This window comes from Drosophila pseudoobscura, chromosome X (genome assembly GCF_009870125.1).
Source record: "Drosophila pseudoobscura strain MV-25-SWS-2005 chromosome X, UCI_Dpse_MV25, whole genome shotgun sequence".
Classification (NCBI taxonomy): Eukaryota; Metazoa; Arthropoda; class Insecta; order Diptera; family Drosophilidae; genus Drosophila; species Drosophila pseudoobscura.
The window spans coordinates 50,694,349-50,710,796 of NC_046683.1; the positions used below are offsets into that span (position 1 = coordinate 50,694,349).

At 44.2% G+C, this 16,448-nt stretch overlaps 1 protein-coding gene across 17 annotated transcripts in view; it reads left to right on the forward strand.

The window, feature by feature from the left end:
- sif (still life) overlaps positions 1-16,009 on the forward strand; it is a 95,394-nt gene extending 79,385 nt beyond the window's left edge. For 6 of the 17 annotated variants that reach the window (XM_033383700.1, XM_033383701.1, XM_033383706.1 and 3 more), the window contains 11 exons: positions 385-555; positions 1,514-1,708; positions 1,778-1,886; positions 3,855-4,034; positions 4,123-4,260; positions 4,331-4,488; positions 4,546-4,929; positions 5,005-5,224; positions 5,337-5,625; positions 5,757-5,860; positions 12,779-16,009. In XM_033383700.1, coding sequence (XP_033239591.1) covers positions 385-555; positions 1,514-1,708; positions 1,778-1,886; positions 3,855-4,034; positions 4,123-4,260; positions 4,331-4,488; positions 4,546-4,929; positions 5,005-5,224; positions 5,337-5,625; positions 5,757-5,860; positions 12,779-12,864 — 2,034 coding nt within the window. In that variant the 3' untranslated portion in view covers positions 12,865-16,009. Of the gene's footprint in view, positions 1-384; positions 556-1,513; positions 1,709-1,777; positions 1,887-3,854; positions 4,035-4,122; positions 4,261-4,330; positions 4,489-4,545; positions 4,930-5,004; positions 5,225-5,336; positions 5,626-5,756; positions 10,997-12,778 lie in introns of those variants that run through there. The other 11 variants (XM_033383702.1, XM_033383707.1, XM_033383698.1 and 8 more) reach the window with 7 other exon arrangements.
- The last annotated feature ends 439 nt before the right edge of the window (positions 16,010-16,448 follow it).

Here is a 16,448-nt window from a genome sequence, read left to right on the forward strand (position 1 = left end):
GAATGCCCTGAATGCCTTGAATGTCCTGAATGCCCCGAATGCCCTGGCCCCGAGTCTGCTGCTGGTATTATAAACTATCGTCTGTCTATCTGTATCTTCTGTCATTTTGCTAACTTCATTTTCTGTTTATTGCCATTTATTTGGTGTCTCCTTTTTCATGCGCTCGCATCTCTTTTTCGTTTCTTTTTTCCGAATCCTTTGTGTGTTTTCTTTGTGTGTGGGTTTGCTCCTTTCGTTTCACGACAACAACAACTCTCTCCTCATCATGCAACAACAACAACAACAACAACCAACAATCAAACACTATAAACACCACACAACACAACAACTATAACAACAACAACAACAACAACATGAACCTGACAACATGAACCCCATGTTAAGGTTACCGGATTTTGTCGTTCACCCCAGGAAACACGCAAATCGAGCCCCACAGGCTCTGTCACCTCATCGGTGTCGACAACGGCATTGACCCCATCACGGCAGCTAACCGATGCGGAGAAGCTACGCAAAGTCGTCATGGAACTGGTGGACACCGAGCGCACCTATGTGAAGGTAAGTCCCCCATCCACCCAGCACTCCACCCCGGGAATCAACCAAATCCTGGCCATCGACCACACGGTCGGCGGTAGTCGCAGTCGCAGTCGCAGTTCGCAGTTCGCAGTCGTCGGGTATTCATTAGGAGTCTGAAGGCTGAAGGCCAAAAGGCGAGCGGATAGGAGGGGGAACAAAAGCCCGCTTGCAATTAAAAATGCAAATTTTAATCCTTTAACTGTGTCCCGGACTTTGTTTCCCTGATTCGGAGCTGCCATGCCGCGCCCACCAACTGTTTGCTTTAAGCCACCGTCAAAGCCAGGGTCCTGGGCCCAGGAAGCATACAAATAATTATTATAATTTAGAAATTATGTAAAGCGCCGCTGCGGCAACGGCAACGGCAACGACGATGGCGATGGCGATGGCGATGGCTCCGGGTCTTATCTGCGGAGCATAGACTGCTACTGGTACTGGGAATGGTACTGGTCCATAGCCAACCTCATGGCCCACTGGCCACTGGCTGTGGCTGCTCCTCCGCATTCGTTGCCTGCCCGGAAGTATTGTTCCAAATGAAAGCGCGCGCCTGTGGCGATGCTACAGTATTTCTGCCCGTCCTAGCCTCCATTTTTGGTTTTTTTGTTTTTTTTTTGCTTTTTTTTGTTTCATGTTTTGTGCCAGTTTGCAAAACTAAAAAGTTTCCTCCGCCAAACCGAGCAGAACCGCTGGCCAACTCCGCTGGGAATTGTTGTGGCCTGCAGGACTCGGACGCAGACTCAGACTCAGACTCAGATTCCAGAAGGATCCCGACACGGGGGGCAGACAACGGTCGTTGCTTTTTTAATTTAATTTATGCATTTTTGTTTGTCCCTCCAAAAGTATTTGCCCCGCGTCTCCTACTCGTAGTATTTGTATAATTTGTAATTTATTGAACGAGAAGAGTAATCCACTTTTGGACAATCCACAATCACAATCTGCGCAGCACTTGAACAATCTACTGGAGCACTATCTGGAGCCCATGAAGCGGGAGACATTCCTCTCGAATGCCGAGATCAATGCGCTGTTCGGCAACATACACGAGATCGTCACATTCCAGCGACAGTTTCTCCAGAATCTCGAGGAGTCCCTGGATCTAGAGCCGGAATTCAATAAGTTCGAGCACTGCGGACAGTTCAGGGTGAGTACTGACAGTCGTTGCTAGCCATCTCTGTCCTCTGTCCTATATCTTTGAGATTTTCCCCAATAGAATGTGCTCTTTGCGATTGGCTCGGCCTTCCTGTACTATGTGAATCACTTCAAGCTGTATTCCTCGTTCTGTGCGAGTCACAGCAAGGCGCAGAAGGTCCTGCATCCGAGTGAGTATATCCCCAGACAAATCAAATTCTCTTGTACGCTCGACGGGGACCCCATTTACATACGAGCGTATCCGTAGATATATATGTATAGTATGTCAAAAGGGTCAAAGGGGGTGTAAGTATGCCAAGATAGGGGTGAAAATTAGCATGCTTGAGGCATATCCGAGTCTTATGCTGGCGAAACGCACTGTAGCTCCAACAACTGCAATCAGCGTCAAGCGTCAAAGTCTATTTGAGTTGGAGTTGAGGCAAGAAACTTATAAAAGTCAAACAACAGAAGTCCTGAACGCAAAAGCGGCAACAATTGGCAAACTATTCGCCTCAATTGTGAGGCATGCCCCGGAGAGGCGTTCACTTTAAAATGATTTGCAAGTTAAATGAATAATTACAACCGCAAATGTCAACCAACAAAAATGTGCGGGAGAGGGGAACGGCCCACCAGGAGAAGGAGAATAAGGCATAGGGCGGGCTCCATGGTGCCAGATTGGGGGGGCGGCAGCATATTCATATTCAAGCCAAGGCAGTGTCACCAAACAGCACCAGCAGCGGCAGCGGCAACGGCAACAGCAACTGTCAAGTATCTTTTGTTAATTAAACTTGTAGAATTATGACACGCTTACAAATGGCGGCCCAAAACTATGCCACAAGAGCAGGAGCAGAGGCAGTGTGTGTCTGTGTGCGTGTGTGTGTGTGGCAGGAGAAAGAAAGAGAGGCTGCTTGTTGAAGGAGCAGGAACAGAGCCAGAGTGAGAGCGAGACAGAGAGAGGGAGACAGACAGAGAAAGCCTGCTGCTGCAGTGAGGCGGATAAAAGGCTATTCTGTGCTGATAGAAAGAGGCTGTGGCAGGCAGCAACATGTCATAATTAAATTAGACTTAGTCCAAGCTTAAAAACACCCAAGCAAACAGAGAACACCACTCCACACCACACCCCACCCCACCCGCTACCTGGTACGCCTTTCAGGCTGTGGCAAGCACATCCTACTCGCATTCTTCCCCTCTCTTTCTCCACACTAGTCACGCACACAACGCACACATACTCGAAACTATCCTGGCAACATTGATTAAGGCAAATGGGATCCCTGGTATCCGTATCCGTGTCCGTGGATTGGCATTGGCTGCTGTTGGAAAGAGCTAATCAAAAGCGTTGGAGGTAAAAACGTATGCACAATATTTGCAATCAATGAGCTAAGCTTCAGAGCTCCAGACCGTTGTCAAGGTAACCAGAAAGGTGAGGCAGCAGCAGCCATCATCCACTTAACAGAAGAGAGGGGGAGGCGTAGGGGTGGGGGATGAGGTAGAGGAGGAAGAGGAGGAGTAGTGGCGGGGAGAACGTGGTACTGCGCCTGGCTGTTGCATGAAATTTTATGCAAAAAGTTGAAAGGATAATTAATTATAGCAAGAAGTGCACTTAAGTGCCTTCGTTACGTGCAGCTGGAGCAGCAGGAGCAGCAGGAGGCTTGTCAGACTGGCAGAAGGACAAGCAGCCAGCGACAGGCGCTATTAGACGTAAATCTGCTCCGACTATGGCTCCTACTCCTGCTCCTGCTGCTGCTCCTGTTCCTGTTACAGACGGGCTTTGACGTTGCCTTTATCAAAAAGTGCTCGGCTGACAATAAGAACAAGTTAATGACATTTTCTTGTCGACGTTGTGACGTTGCCAATGCCATGCCTTGCCTTGCCTTGCCTTGCCTTGCCTTGCCTTGACTTGCTTTGCCCTGCCTGGCTGTTATCCCTGTAACTGCATATCCTTGTGCTGCCTCTGTACCCCCGTTCTCGTCGGTCCCTTAATGGGCCAACGTCGCAATTAATTACACCGACTCGAACGAACGTCCATTGAAATCGAATCATTTGGCAAATGTCTCAATTTACATTTCCATTTTGCATCTCTTTACCCTACCATCTGCCATCTACCATCCACCATTCGCCATCAACCTTCTTGAACCGGCATCCGCATGTGCCACACCCAGATGAAGGCAATCATGCCCTGCAGGAGTTCTTGGCGGCACGCAATCCGAAGCAGCAGCACAGCAGCACCCTGGAGTCGTATCTGATCAAGCCCATTCAGCGCATTCTCAAGTATCCGCTGCTGCTCCAGCAGATGCGCAATCTAACCGATACCCGGGCCGACGAGCATGTACATCTGTGCGGTAAGTCCTTGTACATACGAGTATGTACATATGTACATGAAACCGTTTACACAGATGGAAAAACGTTAATTTATTTCCCATTCTACAGAGGCCCTCAAAGGCATGGAGAAGGTGGCCGAGCACATCAATGAAATGCAGCGCATCCACGAAGAATACGGCGCCATATTTGATCACTTGTTCAGGCAGCATCAAAAGTCCTGCAAGCAGCCCATTGATTTGAGTCCAGGTGAGATCTTAAACTTCAAGAATTACCTTCGAATATAGACTGTAAAATGGAAATCTTTGTGCTCTTTTAGGCGACCTGCTGTACTACGGCGGTGTCGAGTGGCTCAATATCTCCGATTTTCTGGGCAAGATTAAGAAGGGACTTGAGTTGCATGCCATGTGCTTTGTGTTCAAGTCGGCGGTTGTGTTCCTCTGTAAGGAGCGCTTGCGACAAAAGAAGAAATTGATGGTAAGAGAAGCGGAAATCCGTTAAAAAACCTCCAGATATAACCAATCTTTCTCATAGGGCGTCTCGAGCAAGAATGCCACCAACGAGGTAGAGATTATACGCTACCAAGTGCTCATACCTGTTACCGAGGTTCAGGTGCGTGCCAGCTCGGCCAAGGACATGGACTCGCACTTCCTGTGGGAGCTCATCCATCTGCGCTCGCAGCTGCAGCGCCGCTCCGAGAAGGTCTACGTGCTGTCCAATAGCACTGCGGACTTCCGGAACGCCTTCCTCAAGACCATACGCCAGATCATACGCGAGAGCGTGCGGAACATGTCAATTCCCATGAAGAACTTTGGCGGGAGCTCCGGCTCCGTTTCGGGCCACTCCTCGCAAGGGATGAGCGGGCACGGACACGGCTATGCGGGCAACTCCCAGACCCTGGAACGGCCCAAGCAGCAGGTAAACTCAAGGGGGGGACAACTCCTCTGGATGGATCTTCTAATCTCCCAGGGGATCTCGTACTATACTCCGCAGATTACCATCGTTCATGGCTCTCACACACTGGGCAAACCGAAGAAGAAGTCCGGCTCTCAGCGGCACTCGGCGGGCAACATCGACTACGACAACCTTTCGGGCAGCCAGGAGGCCGACGATCTGCCGCCGAGCGTGCACTTTGGCCCTGGCCACAGCCATGGCCAGCCGATGCAGCCGAGTGGCTTCCGCAGCCGCAGCAAGACGGTGGGCGATGTGACAGGTGAGTGTGACAGTTCGATCGGACTCCCGGCCGCTTTTTAACTCGCTCGCTAACAATGTCACTACGCTTACACTCCATCTTCCGATTCATCTCACACATTCATGCCATAAAGAAATCGCTTACTCCTCCATAGATCCCCAGCAGCAGCAGCAGCAGCAGCAGCAACAGCAGCAACAACAGCAGCAGCAGCAGCAGACCCATCCGCATCCACATCCCCATCCACACCCACATCCCAGGGAGCCACCACCGCCGCCGATCAGGCAGCCGCACTTGCATCACCACAGTAGCGACATCGAGCGGATCGATCCGGGTACTAAATCGGAGGGGGAGGAGGACTCACAGCAGGGCACAATCAGACCCAAGGCCACACTGGGCCGCACGCCCAATCATCTGACGCTGAGGTAAGTGAAAGGATCCGGTAGATCCCGTAGATCCAAGAGCCAATGCTCCTCGAGATTATTGCTCGACCCTTACGCCTTACGCTCTCTGCATTTCTTCGTTTCTCGCCCTGAATCCCATCTGAATCCTGTAGCACCACATCGACACTCTCAGTGGGCAGCACTGGGAGCCAGGCGCGTCTGATACAATCATCGCATCCACCGGCCAGCTACCAGCCAGTGCTGATGAAGGACCTAGGTAAGCCCAGCGACGAGTCGGAGACGGACTCGAGGTCGGAGTCTGAGGTGCATGCCGCCCAGGTGGCGGCCTCCTTTAATATAAGTCTAGGCAGTAGTGGTAGCTTGTTTGCCAGTTCCGACCCCAACCAGACCCAATCACAGAATCAGAATCAGAATCAGATACAGACACAGAACCAGACCCTACACCTGTCCCCGCGTCAGTCGCCCCGTCAGTCGCCCCGACAGTCGCCCAAGCAGGACATCGAGGTGATCGAGATATTTGAGAGCGAGGCGGAGCGTCTGGCCGCCTCGCAGCAGGTGGCAGTGGTTCACCAGCACCATTCAGCGGGCCAGGCCAGGGAGTCCTTGCATAAGCAACGACGCGACCGTGACCGAGAACCGACCGAGACAGACGCCACAGCTCGCTTCATGGACAAGCACCTCAGCGACCTTGAGCAGGAGAATCTGGCGGATGGTACCTGTGACATTGTGGCCTACATGGCAGGTCTGCGCGAGAAGGCCTTCGATCCGCAGGATCTGGGCGAAGAGGCGGCCGATCAGCAGCAAAATGACTCCAGTCTGTCGCCAGAGCCGCAGACCATCGTGGAAAATACCCAGCAGACGGTGATCGTGGACATTGAGTCGCCCTCGCGCCCTGCAACCGAGTCGGACAGTACGGGCACCACCACAGGACCCTCGGAGCGGTCCGGCGATGAAACCGAGGAGGAGGCCACCACCAGTTCCGGTTTGGCCTCCCACATCGTGGTGATTGACAAGAAGGTAGACAAGATATTCAAGGCAAAGTCCCCGGAGCGTCCCGTCTCCTCGAAGCCGAAGAGCGGCAAGCGGCAAAGTATCTACATATCGCCAGACCGATGCAAGTCCCAGGGCAGCTCCCCGGTGCGCATCATCAAGATCAAGTCGCCGCGCACGAGTCTCAGCGATCAGGGAAAGCGGCTGAGTGTCTGCTCTTCGCGGGACAACTCCCAAGATCGTATTTCCGGCGGCCGGCGCACTCCAAGTCCCCGGCGATCCTCAGAGGGAGGTGGCATTCTGAAACACACCAGTCCGGCTCCTGGCATACTGAAGCCACCCTCCAGTCCGGCCAAGTCAAAGAGTCCCGATCGCAGCTGCCTGAAGAAAGGGGGACCATCGCATGTGTGCAGCGTGGAGACTCTCTCGCCGCACATCTCGCCACGCAGCAGCCTGGACCATCTCTCCCCGGACCGGGGCAGCACCTGTCTCCGGCACTCGCCTCGCAGCAGCTTCGACAGCCACGGCGGATCCGATCACAATCTGGATGTGCCGTACGGCGGACGCAAACGCAGCATGTCCGCCCACGGAAGCTTCGAGACGGGCACCAAGCCGCGTCCCCAGGAGACATATCAGTACTATCCGGTCTACGACAACCAGACCTGCAGCGATCACTATGTGGCCGCCGCGCCCAGTGGACGATATGCCAGTGCAGGCGGTGGTGGAGGTGGAGGTGGAGGCGGGCGCGGACGCAGTCGCCTGAGCAAATCCCTGGAGCGCTCCACATCCCGTGACAGCACCACGACAAGCAGCTCCTATGGACAACGGGCGTATGGGGTGTCTCCGGACCGCAACTACGTGGTCTACAGCTCTGGACCACTGCGATCCCAGTCGGCGGAGAACACCTTCTCACAGCCCATCTACGATCCGGTGCCCAGGCAGCCGGTGCCGCTGCACCAGTCGCCGCACCAGCCGCAGCAGTACGTCAGCTATGTTCCCGAGATAGGTGGCTACGGACCACCCTCTGGCTATACAGGAGGCTGCTCTCACGATCCGCAGCAGCAGGCGGGTGGAGGTGGTGGCTACCAGCTGAGCTCCTCGGCGCCCGAGTACACCACATGCATTGACTGTCTGTACCAGAAGAGACCCTCCTAGCATAAGTCCCGCGTGCGGCAAAGTCGCACGCGGAAGAAAACGCCCCGAGGCATGGTGGTTGTCAGTGCGCAGCCGACGGCCACGGGAGGGATAGGATTCGTGCCAGAGATGGGTGGCGGCGAGTCCGGAGGATGTGTCGACTGTCACGACTACTTCGAGATACACGTCTAGGCACAGAGCTCGCTCAGAGCTGGCACAGAGAGAGGACTGAGGAGGGAACGTATCTAGACTAGAGTTATTTGAATCCACTCAGAATGCAACCAAAGATAACAGCAACAACAACCCGAATGCCTCAACAAAACTAATTTTAACCGAACTCAGCTCAGATATACGTAAAAGCAATGCAAAAAGCAACATAACATAACAAATAACGGAAATACTCGTATTCGTACTCGAACTTCAACAACACAAGGGATTGAAATCAAAGACCTAGCATACAGTATACAATATACAGTATACAACAGTAAATACAATCTACAAAGCATAACCGAAGAAAGCATAACCCAAAAACACTCGCAAAGAAAACTCAAAATTCACTCGTTACTCGCTACTCGTACTCGTTGTGTAAGTGTTTAGCATGTAAGTCACCCCAATCCGAACGCAATTTTTTTGACTCTTTAGAGTACCGTAGTTCATACCGAAAACTAATCAAAACCCAAGGAGGATGAAGCATGGAGGCTGGAGGCCGGAGGCCCGAGGATGATGCAGGTGAGGTGGTGGTTGCATAATGTGTGCGCCACCACCATTTCTAGTTAATTATTTAAGCTGCAGTCGCCGAGCATTTCACCATGATTTACACAGAAAATGGCGGGAGTTCCGCCATGTGGCACACGAAGGGGTGCCGTGAAGAAATATTTCGTATACGCCGCGTTGCACACACAATACTCAAGTGCCGTAATTACGAAGGAAAACAACAACAGAACAGAACAAAACAAAACAACGCAGAGAACGCAACAGCAAAGAAAAAAACTAAAACTAAAGTTGAAATTCATACTCGCACTCAAGTAAACTACCAAGAGACATGCATCCCCAACTTACTGGCAAACTGAAACTGAACTCAACTTGAAACATAGATGGGGGGAAAATTACAAGAAGCAGAAAGCAAGAAAAATAAAACTATATGCACTCGCACACCCACACATACATACATATATGTACGTACCACACAGGGGTAAAAAAAGAGAAAGAAAAGGGAAGTCGCCGACCAACAAACTATTAGTTGAGCAGAGAGAGAGAGAGAGAGCTGAGAGAACATAGATGGGAAAACTATGTCACTGGCAACATTTCCGCAGACGATGCCCTGCGGCAGCCAGGAGTGGAATCTGCGAATGAAATCAACAAATTTTAATTACCCTTCAAGCGAAATGAAATAAAATTAAATGAAAGCAAAGGAAAGGAAACTGCAAAACTGCAACTGCAACTGAGCTGGCCCAATGCGGGGGTTTTGGCCAACATTCTATAGGGTTAACAGAATAAATACCTAACAAAACGTATACCTAAAGCGGGAATATTTACACGGAAAACAAAAAATAAAATTAGTTAGACAAATTTTCGAGTGTGTGTGAGAATAATGTTGTGACAAATAATTTGCATATATGCATATGGTTTTTGTATGATTTTTATAGGTTTTTTATAGAGTATATAAAAAAATATACATGCATATACAAATCGAAACCAAATCACATTTTCCTACTTGTACAACTCGTACAGCCCGTACAACTCGTACTCGTACTCGAACTCGTTTGTTTTCCAGCATTTCCATTTTAACATTTCACTAAATCAGAAAATACAATAAACAGAATACCAGGCAATCGATGTGTATTCCAAGAATGATAATCGTAAGTCGTACCTCAATGTTCAGTATTATATATGTATATGTATACAAAAGGTAGCTACAGAAAATACTCAAACATACTATATTGTATATCCGAAACACTCCCTTCCGCCCATCTCCAGGGGCCAGGTGAAAGGAATAACCTTTTCTCAACCTGCCTGCCCGAACCCCCGAAACAAACACTCGACTAGCAAAATGATTACGATCAAATTTCAGGTTGTTGTAACACAAGAATTCAAAGGGAGAAAATTACTAAACTAATGAAAGTCATAGTCAAAATAGTTTTAAGCTTCAAGAAACATTTACAGTTTACAGTTTACACTGGGCTTCACAGCAGCAAAATCAAAAGGGAAAAATCATTTTCAAAAATATACACCATGAATATGGCATATATATATACATACATATATACAGCAGCATATACAGCAGTTTAAATGGGAATCCTCAGAAATACGAGTATATAAGAATACAAAAGTAAATGCAACTAAATAGAAATAAGCGGAGACCGCAAACGGGAGGACATTTAACAGTGTGCGACAGTACCACAGTAAAAGCTAAAACAAATATCAAATGTAATCGGTAATCGGTAATACATGTGTGCACACACAAACAGACAAACAGACAGACAGACAAACTGTCGAACGGACAGCGAAATGTTGGTGTTCAAACACCGAAATCCACAAAACAAATAATCAAAAAATAAACAACAAACGAGCGAGCGAACGAGCTACAACTTCAAAATCAAATGCATAAAAACTAACACTAAAACCAAAAACAAATATAAATATAACTAATAATAATGGGAAAACTCGTAACTAAAGTAAACTCCAACTCCAACTAAAGCAATTGAAATGCAATTAAACGAAACGAGATATGGGAAATATACAACATACTATACATAACATACAGTACTAACTATATGAATACAAATACAATACTCTAATACGTACACCCGTATCCTGTACCCGTACAGACACCCGTACAACCCTTGAAGGACAGAGAGACAGAAATCGAATCGAGTTCATGCAGCGATTACCTGGCCTATCCCCCCTCATAAATATACTCGATACTCGTCACTCGTCACCCCCTGAGATACTGAGACAGTGAGCTAGTCCCCTCTCCCTCAATTAGTTATGCATTTAAATTTATTTTGTAGTTGCTTAGCAGGTAAGTGCAACTATATTCATTTGTAATTAGGCGACAGAAGACAGAAAGCAGTAAAGCGGTCGAAATGTCGAATTGAATTAGTCCTTAAACAATTAATCGGGTGATATTCCATTTTGTTTACACATACACACACACACAAAAACACACAGACACACACACAAATTATCTCAAAGATAACTAAAATCCCAGATATCTAATGAAACACAAGTTTGAATAAAGTTGAATTGAGTTAGATACATACATAAATACATATATATACATACTATATATAAGTCGAAGTCAAGGTCGGAACGAGGACGAGGACGAGGCGAAGGCATGTTAAGTTAGTACTAGGTTTTCTTTTCCCGCCTATTTCGATGTGGATGCATCTCTTATCCATACAATATATATCCATATAGTGTATCTGTGTATCTGTTGTGTCTGTTACAAAACACTTGATATTATTAGTTGGCATCGCTTGATTAACTAATTAACAAACTAACAAACCAGAAACAGAACTGAAACTAAAACTGAAACTGAAACCAACAAAAGAACTTTGCAAGTTTTATTTTTCCAATTTGAACGTTTTGCATTTTCTCAAAAGAAAAATCACAAACTAACAAAATCAAATAACAAAATAGACATCGAAGTATCGAGAGTGTGCCACAGATCTGAAACCAAATCTTGTACTGCCGAAAGAGCGCTAATATCTAATGCAAAAGTACATTATAATCGAATTATATATTTATACAACTATATATATATGTCTTATGGTTACACACACGTGCCCCCACAACTCGACCTGCCACAACTTCCACCACTACCACCACTTCCACCACTACTCCTTCAATTAAATCACTATTTTCCTCAATTTATTCGGCATTTTTCCACACCCTCGTCCTCCCCTTCTCCACCCACACAAAGTTTTTGCCCAGAAATTTTATTTTCTGTTTGCTGTACCAACAGAACTTTTTGTGTGCCACTAAACAAAAATATAATAAAATATACATAAATTGAATTTTGTGAAACTCCCATCTATTCGCATTGCACAATCTTTTTCATCATTTTGAATCACGCTCTCTTTGACTTTTGCATTTGAAAAACTCATCTCGAAATTAGGGAAATGCTTGGCCGCTCATCCCAACACAATTTTCAAAATTATTACTACCCCCATTCCCCCCTTCCGCCTTTCCACCTTCATATGTATATCTGTGTATATGTATATCTCTCTATATCATTTGTATCACGAATTGGAGTCCCCGCCCCCCGCCCGCGCAAGCAAGACACACAAAAAACTTCAGAGACAGAAAGGAAAATGTTGGCATAAAATGCAAAACTGTTGATCAGAAATTCGAAAAATTTACCTAGTTTATATCTATAGAAGCAAAAAAAGAACCAAAACAAAACAAAAACAATAAAGAAAGAATCGAAATGAATGGAAATACCAGACCAAGCGATGTCAACATTTTAGCCAACACAACTGTACTCAAACTAAGCCTAACCCCACAAATATTAGTTGTTGAACTTAGTGTTGATCCCCCCACAGCCCCAACCCCAGCCCCAGCCCCAGCCCAGTCCAAAACAGTCCGCCCCAACTATATTGAGTAGCGAAACCCCGTTTTTAAGTAGTGCTCATTACATTAAACAATAATTAGTTTTGCTTATATTTTTTCTAACCAAAAGTGCGCCCAAAGTCGAGTATTTTGGTCGCGCTGCTTGCATGCTTTTTTGAAGTAAACGAATAACCCCCGACTACTAATTGGCTGCAAATTTATTAATTAAAATGTGTTCGACACGATTGTATATAACCAAATGGAGATGCCCCTCCTCCCACTCGCTCTCTCTGTCTGTCTTTCTCTCACTCTCTGTTTCTAACTCTTTCTCTCTATATTTTCTATATAAAAAGAAACTAAAAACTAAAACTAAAACCGAAAACGAAACTACAAATTAAGTTCTGCAAAAACCAAAAACCAAAACGAAAATATTTCATAATTTTTCATATATGTATGGTTTCCATTGTATCTTTTCCTTTCTTTCATTTAATTGTAGGGTCCCCGGTGTGGAAACCACGAGACATGATAAATTTAGGCACAGATCCACAGTCAACAACCCGCAAAGACGATGTGAAAAACTAAGTCAGAAAAAGCAAAACAAAACCTTTAGTATCAAGCTAAGCAAACATAAGAGCTCTTAAGCCTTCACAGCTTCACAACTTCAATTCCTTTGTTCGATTTCTCAATTTTACGAGTAACTAATCAAGTGTGAGGCAACAGCCAGCAACAGCAACAGCAGAGGCAGCAGTTCAAAGTTCAAAGCAGAACAGAACAGAACAGAGCAGAGCAGAGCAGACCCCAAGCCCAAAGAATTTCTCAAGCACAACTGTACCTCCGCCAAATGAAGATGCATTGCGACCATAAATTGAATGGAAGTGGAAGTGGAAGTTGGCTCTTGAGAAATGCTTGGGTTTCGGTTTCTGTGTTTCTGTGTGTCCTCTCTTTTTAAAAGGATAAAACATCGAAGAAGTTTTGTGTCATTTTTACGTTTACGTTTTTAACGAAGAGAAGAAAAGAAAAGAATAGAAATCACACACATAAAAGATACTTAGAGATCTTTTTTAGAAGTAAAACAAAAATGAAGAAGACTTTGATTTATATTGATTGTATTTAAAGTGCAAAACATATAATAAAAGCATAATTAAAGCAAAGGATTTTGAGCAGATTTAATAAGAATTAAGAATAAAAATGATTAAGAAATATGAGAACAAATTCAAATGCATTTGTCGCTGAAAAAGACTTGAACGTAAATTTCGATTTAAATACATTTATTGAGGAAGATGAAGATGAAGTAAACCGTAAACCAATTGCAAACATTGTATTTAGGATTAGAGAATTTAAATTATAAAACTTAAACACAAACACAAACGAAAAACATAAAAAGCAAGAGAATTGCAGCAAGAAAACAAAGTCAAATGCAAACTTAAACAAAAGCAAAAAGCTAAAAAGCAAAAAAGCATAAAAGAAAGATGGAAATTTTAGCCAATTAAGCAACACCCACACTCACACACTGAAGCAAATCAACACACTCGTAATCGTAAATGGAAAATTAAAAATGAAAATGAAAATGAAAATGACAGCAGCGATGCAAATGTTTAGTCTGTAGGAAGTACACTGAAAAAAACACAAAAGATACCATACAAAAACCGCATACTACACGTAAACGAAACAAAACGAAACGTAACGAAAGAAAAGAAAATAGCAACAATTTAGTCAAAATGTTAAATGGTAAACTAACAAAAGAAAACTAATAACAACACGAAGCGACACAACACAATTCCAAACACCCAAATTACGCTCAAGGCCCCTCAACAGACCCGACCCGACCCCAATCGACACAGTACTCGTACAAGAAAACTAAACGTTAATTGCAGCAAAAATAACTCAAAGCAGACGACAACCTAACACGTTAAGGCGGGCAAGCATTAAAAAATAAATTATAAACTATACAAAAGCATGAATAATACCACAAGAATATATAAGCATAAAGCAAGAAAACGAACACAAACCAAAAGAAGACGACACTCTCTAGCAGAATTACAATAATAATTAAGAACTTCACTTCGAACACTTTGAGAAAAATGGGTATCGATGACAACCGAGTTATAGATAAGCAAAGAAGCAAACCCCGAATCCAAAAAAAAACTCCATAGACAAATGCACAATTTTCGAGATCTAAATTGAACATTTGTTTGATTTCTCTATCTCTCAATATGGTTTTCAATTTTCGTAGGAGGAATTTTAGAGGAATAACTAACAAAACATACAATACAAGTAATACAAAACTCAATGAAAATTCTACCAAAAAATGGGAAATAATAATTAATTGGTTGTGAATGCAGCTTGGATGTTAATTCGATTCAGGAATATAATGAAATTCCCCAATTGCTGAACATTTGTTTATTCCTCCGGTACACGTACACTATTCGTACAAGTGGCGATTGTCAATGGTTTTGTTTTTCAGTGTACTTGCAGGCATTGCTCACACTCATTCACAGGTTAATTCATTCATATTTTGAAAACCCCAAGACCCATTGAACCATGTAGCAACAAATCGAAACATAATCAAAACATTTTTTAGGTTTCCAATCAAATTGAATTACGAGTAAATATACAAATGTAATCTTTAATTAAACGATGATTGAAGAATAATAATAATGATAATTGAAACTACAGACCATAGAAAGCTATAAGATGTCGAGTAAATAGAAATTCTAAAACGTATACAACAGTCTAATTGATAAATGTGCATCGTTGATCGATCTACCGATCGGTGCGTGTCAGTCGAACACAGAGGACAAACAAAGAGAACATTACCAAATACCAAAATCACAACATTTTAACATAATTTTTACAGTTTGTATAAGTTTGACAGAGGTTAAATGATAAATAATACAATTAATGATAATGAACAAAACTCGGCAGGAGGCGTGGCAGTCGGTTGGAAGACTTTAGCGAAATGAAATAGTAAAATTATGAAACTCATTTGATGGCGAATGATGAGCGATGGCAACATTCGAAATGGCGTGAAACTTTTTGTACGCATTTGACTATTTTTAAAGCATTTTTTTAAATATATATACATAGTCTCTATTATACGAATGTTTGACAGCCAAACAATGTACTCATTTAATTAAGTTCACGTGCACGCCGATGCGCTGAATCTCTTTTAAAAAATTGTTATCGGGTATTTGTCTTGTTTGAGCATAATTGTTAGTTATCTCTTATCACACTTTACTTTTGGCAAGTCCAAGTGCAAGGGCAGCGGGATACACGAGGGTAACAATTGCATATTTATTACGATTTATAAGTCAGCAACACGACACGAAACGAAATCCAAATTCAATACAAAGAAAAAGAACTTAATAGCATTGAAAAAAATTGTAGTTATTAACAAAATGAACAATGAACAGCATACAAATTCAATTTTTATTAAACAAAAAACAAAGAACAAAAAACATAATTAGCAGCTGCAACAAGAGCAAGAACAAAAAACGTGCAATGGATGTTAATAATTTTTTTTGAACAAGAAAAACAAAGATAAGAAAAAAATATGCAACAGCAAAAGAAAAATAAAAAGAAAATACACAATGATTATACAATTGCAAATGCAACTTAACACTCGAAATAAGGATAGTGAAAATGTGTGACAAATGATTAAATTACGAATCCTTTTGAAGTGAAAAACAAAAGAAAATAAAATGTGAAATTTAAAAACGATACCAAATTCCGATGCATTTTTTTAATTCAAACCTTTTGAGAGTAGCCGTTTCCTCATGTTGGCAAAGTTGGTCCCTCGCCGATATGAGGCTGTTTGCCTATGATTTAAAATATTGTACCAAAGGTAAAGCGCCTTGCTAAGGACATCGAAGACCTGGAGAAATAACCGAGCTACATTTGTATAGCGCATGATAACGATAGGTAAGTAAGTATGTATAACTATGGAAATAATGAAAACGAAATTGTAATAACGACTCTGTCAAATCAATGAGTGTATTGGAAAGAAAATCCTTAATTTGATGGAGTCCTTATTCACTAGCGCCCGCAACCGGAAAGCGGCGAAAGCTGCGCATTGATAGCTGTTGAGCAGGCTTTAAATATAAGACGGAACGCTGTTATTCGCCTCTACGTCCGCAATTCTACAATCAGTACGATACTCAGATGTA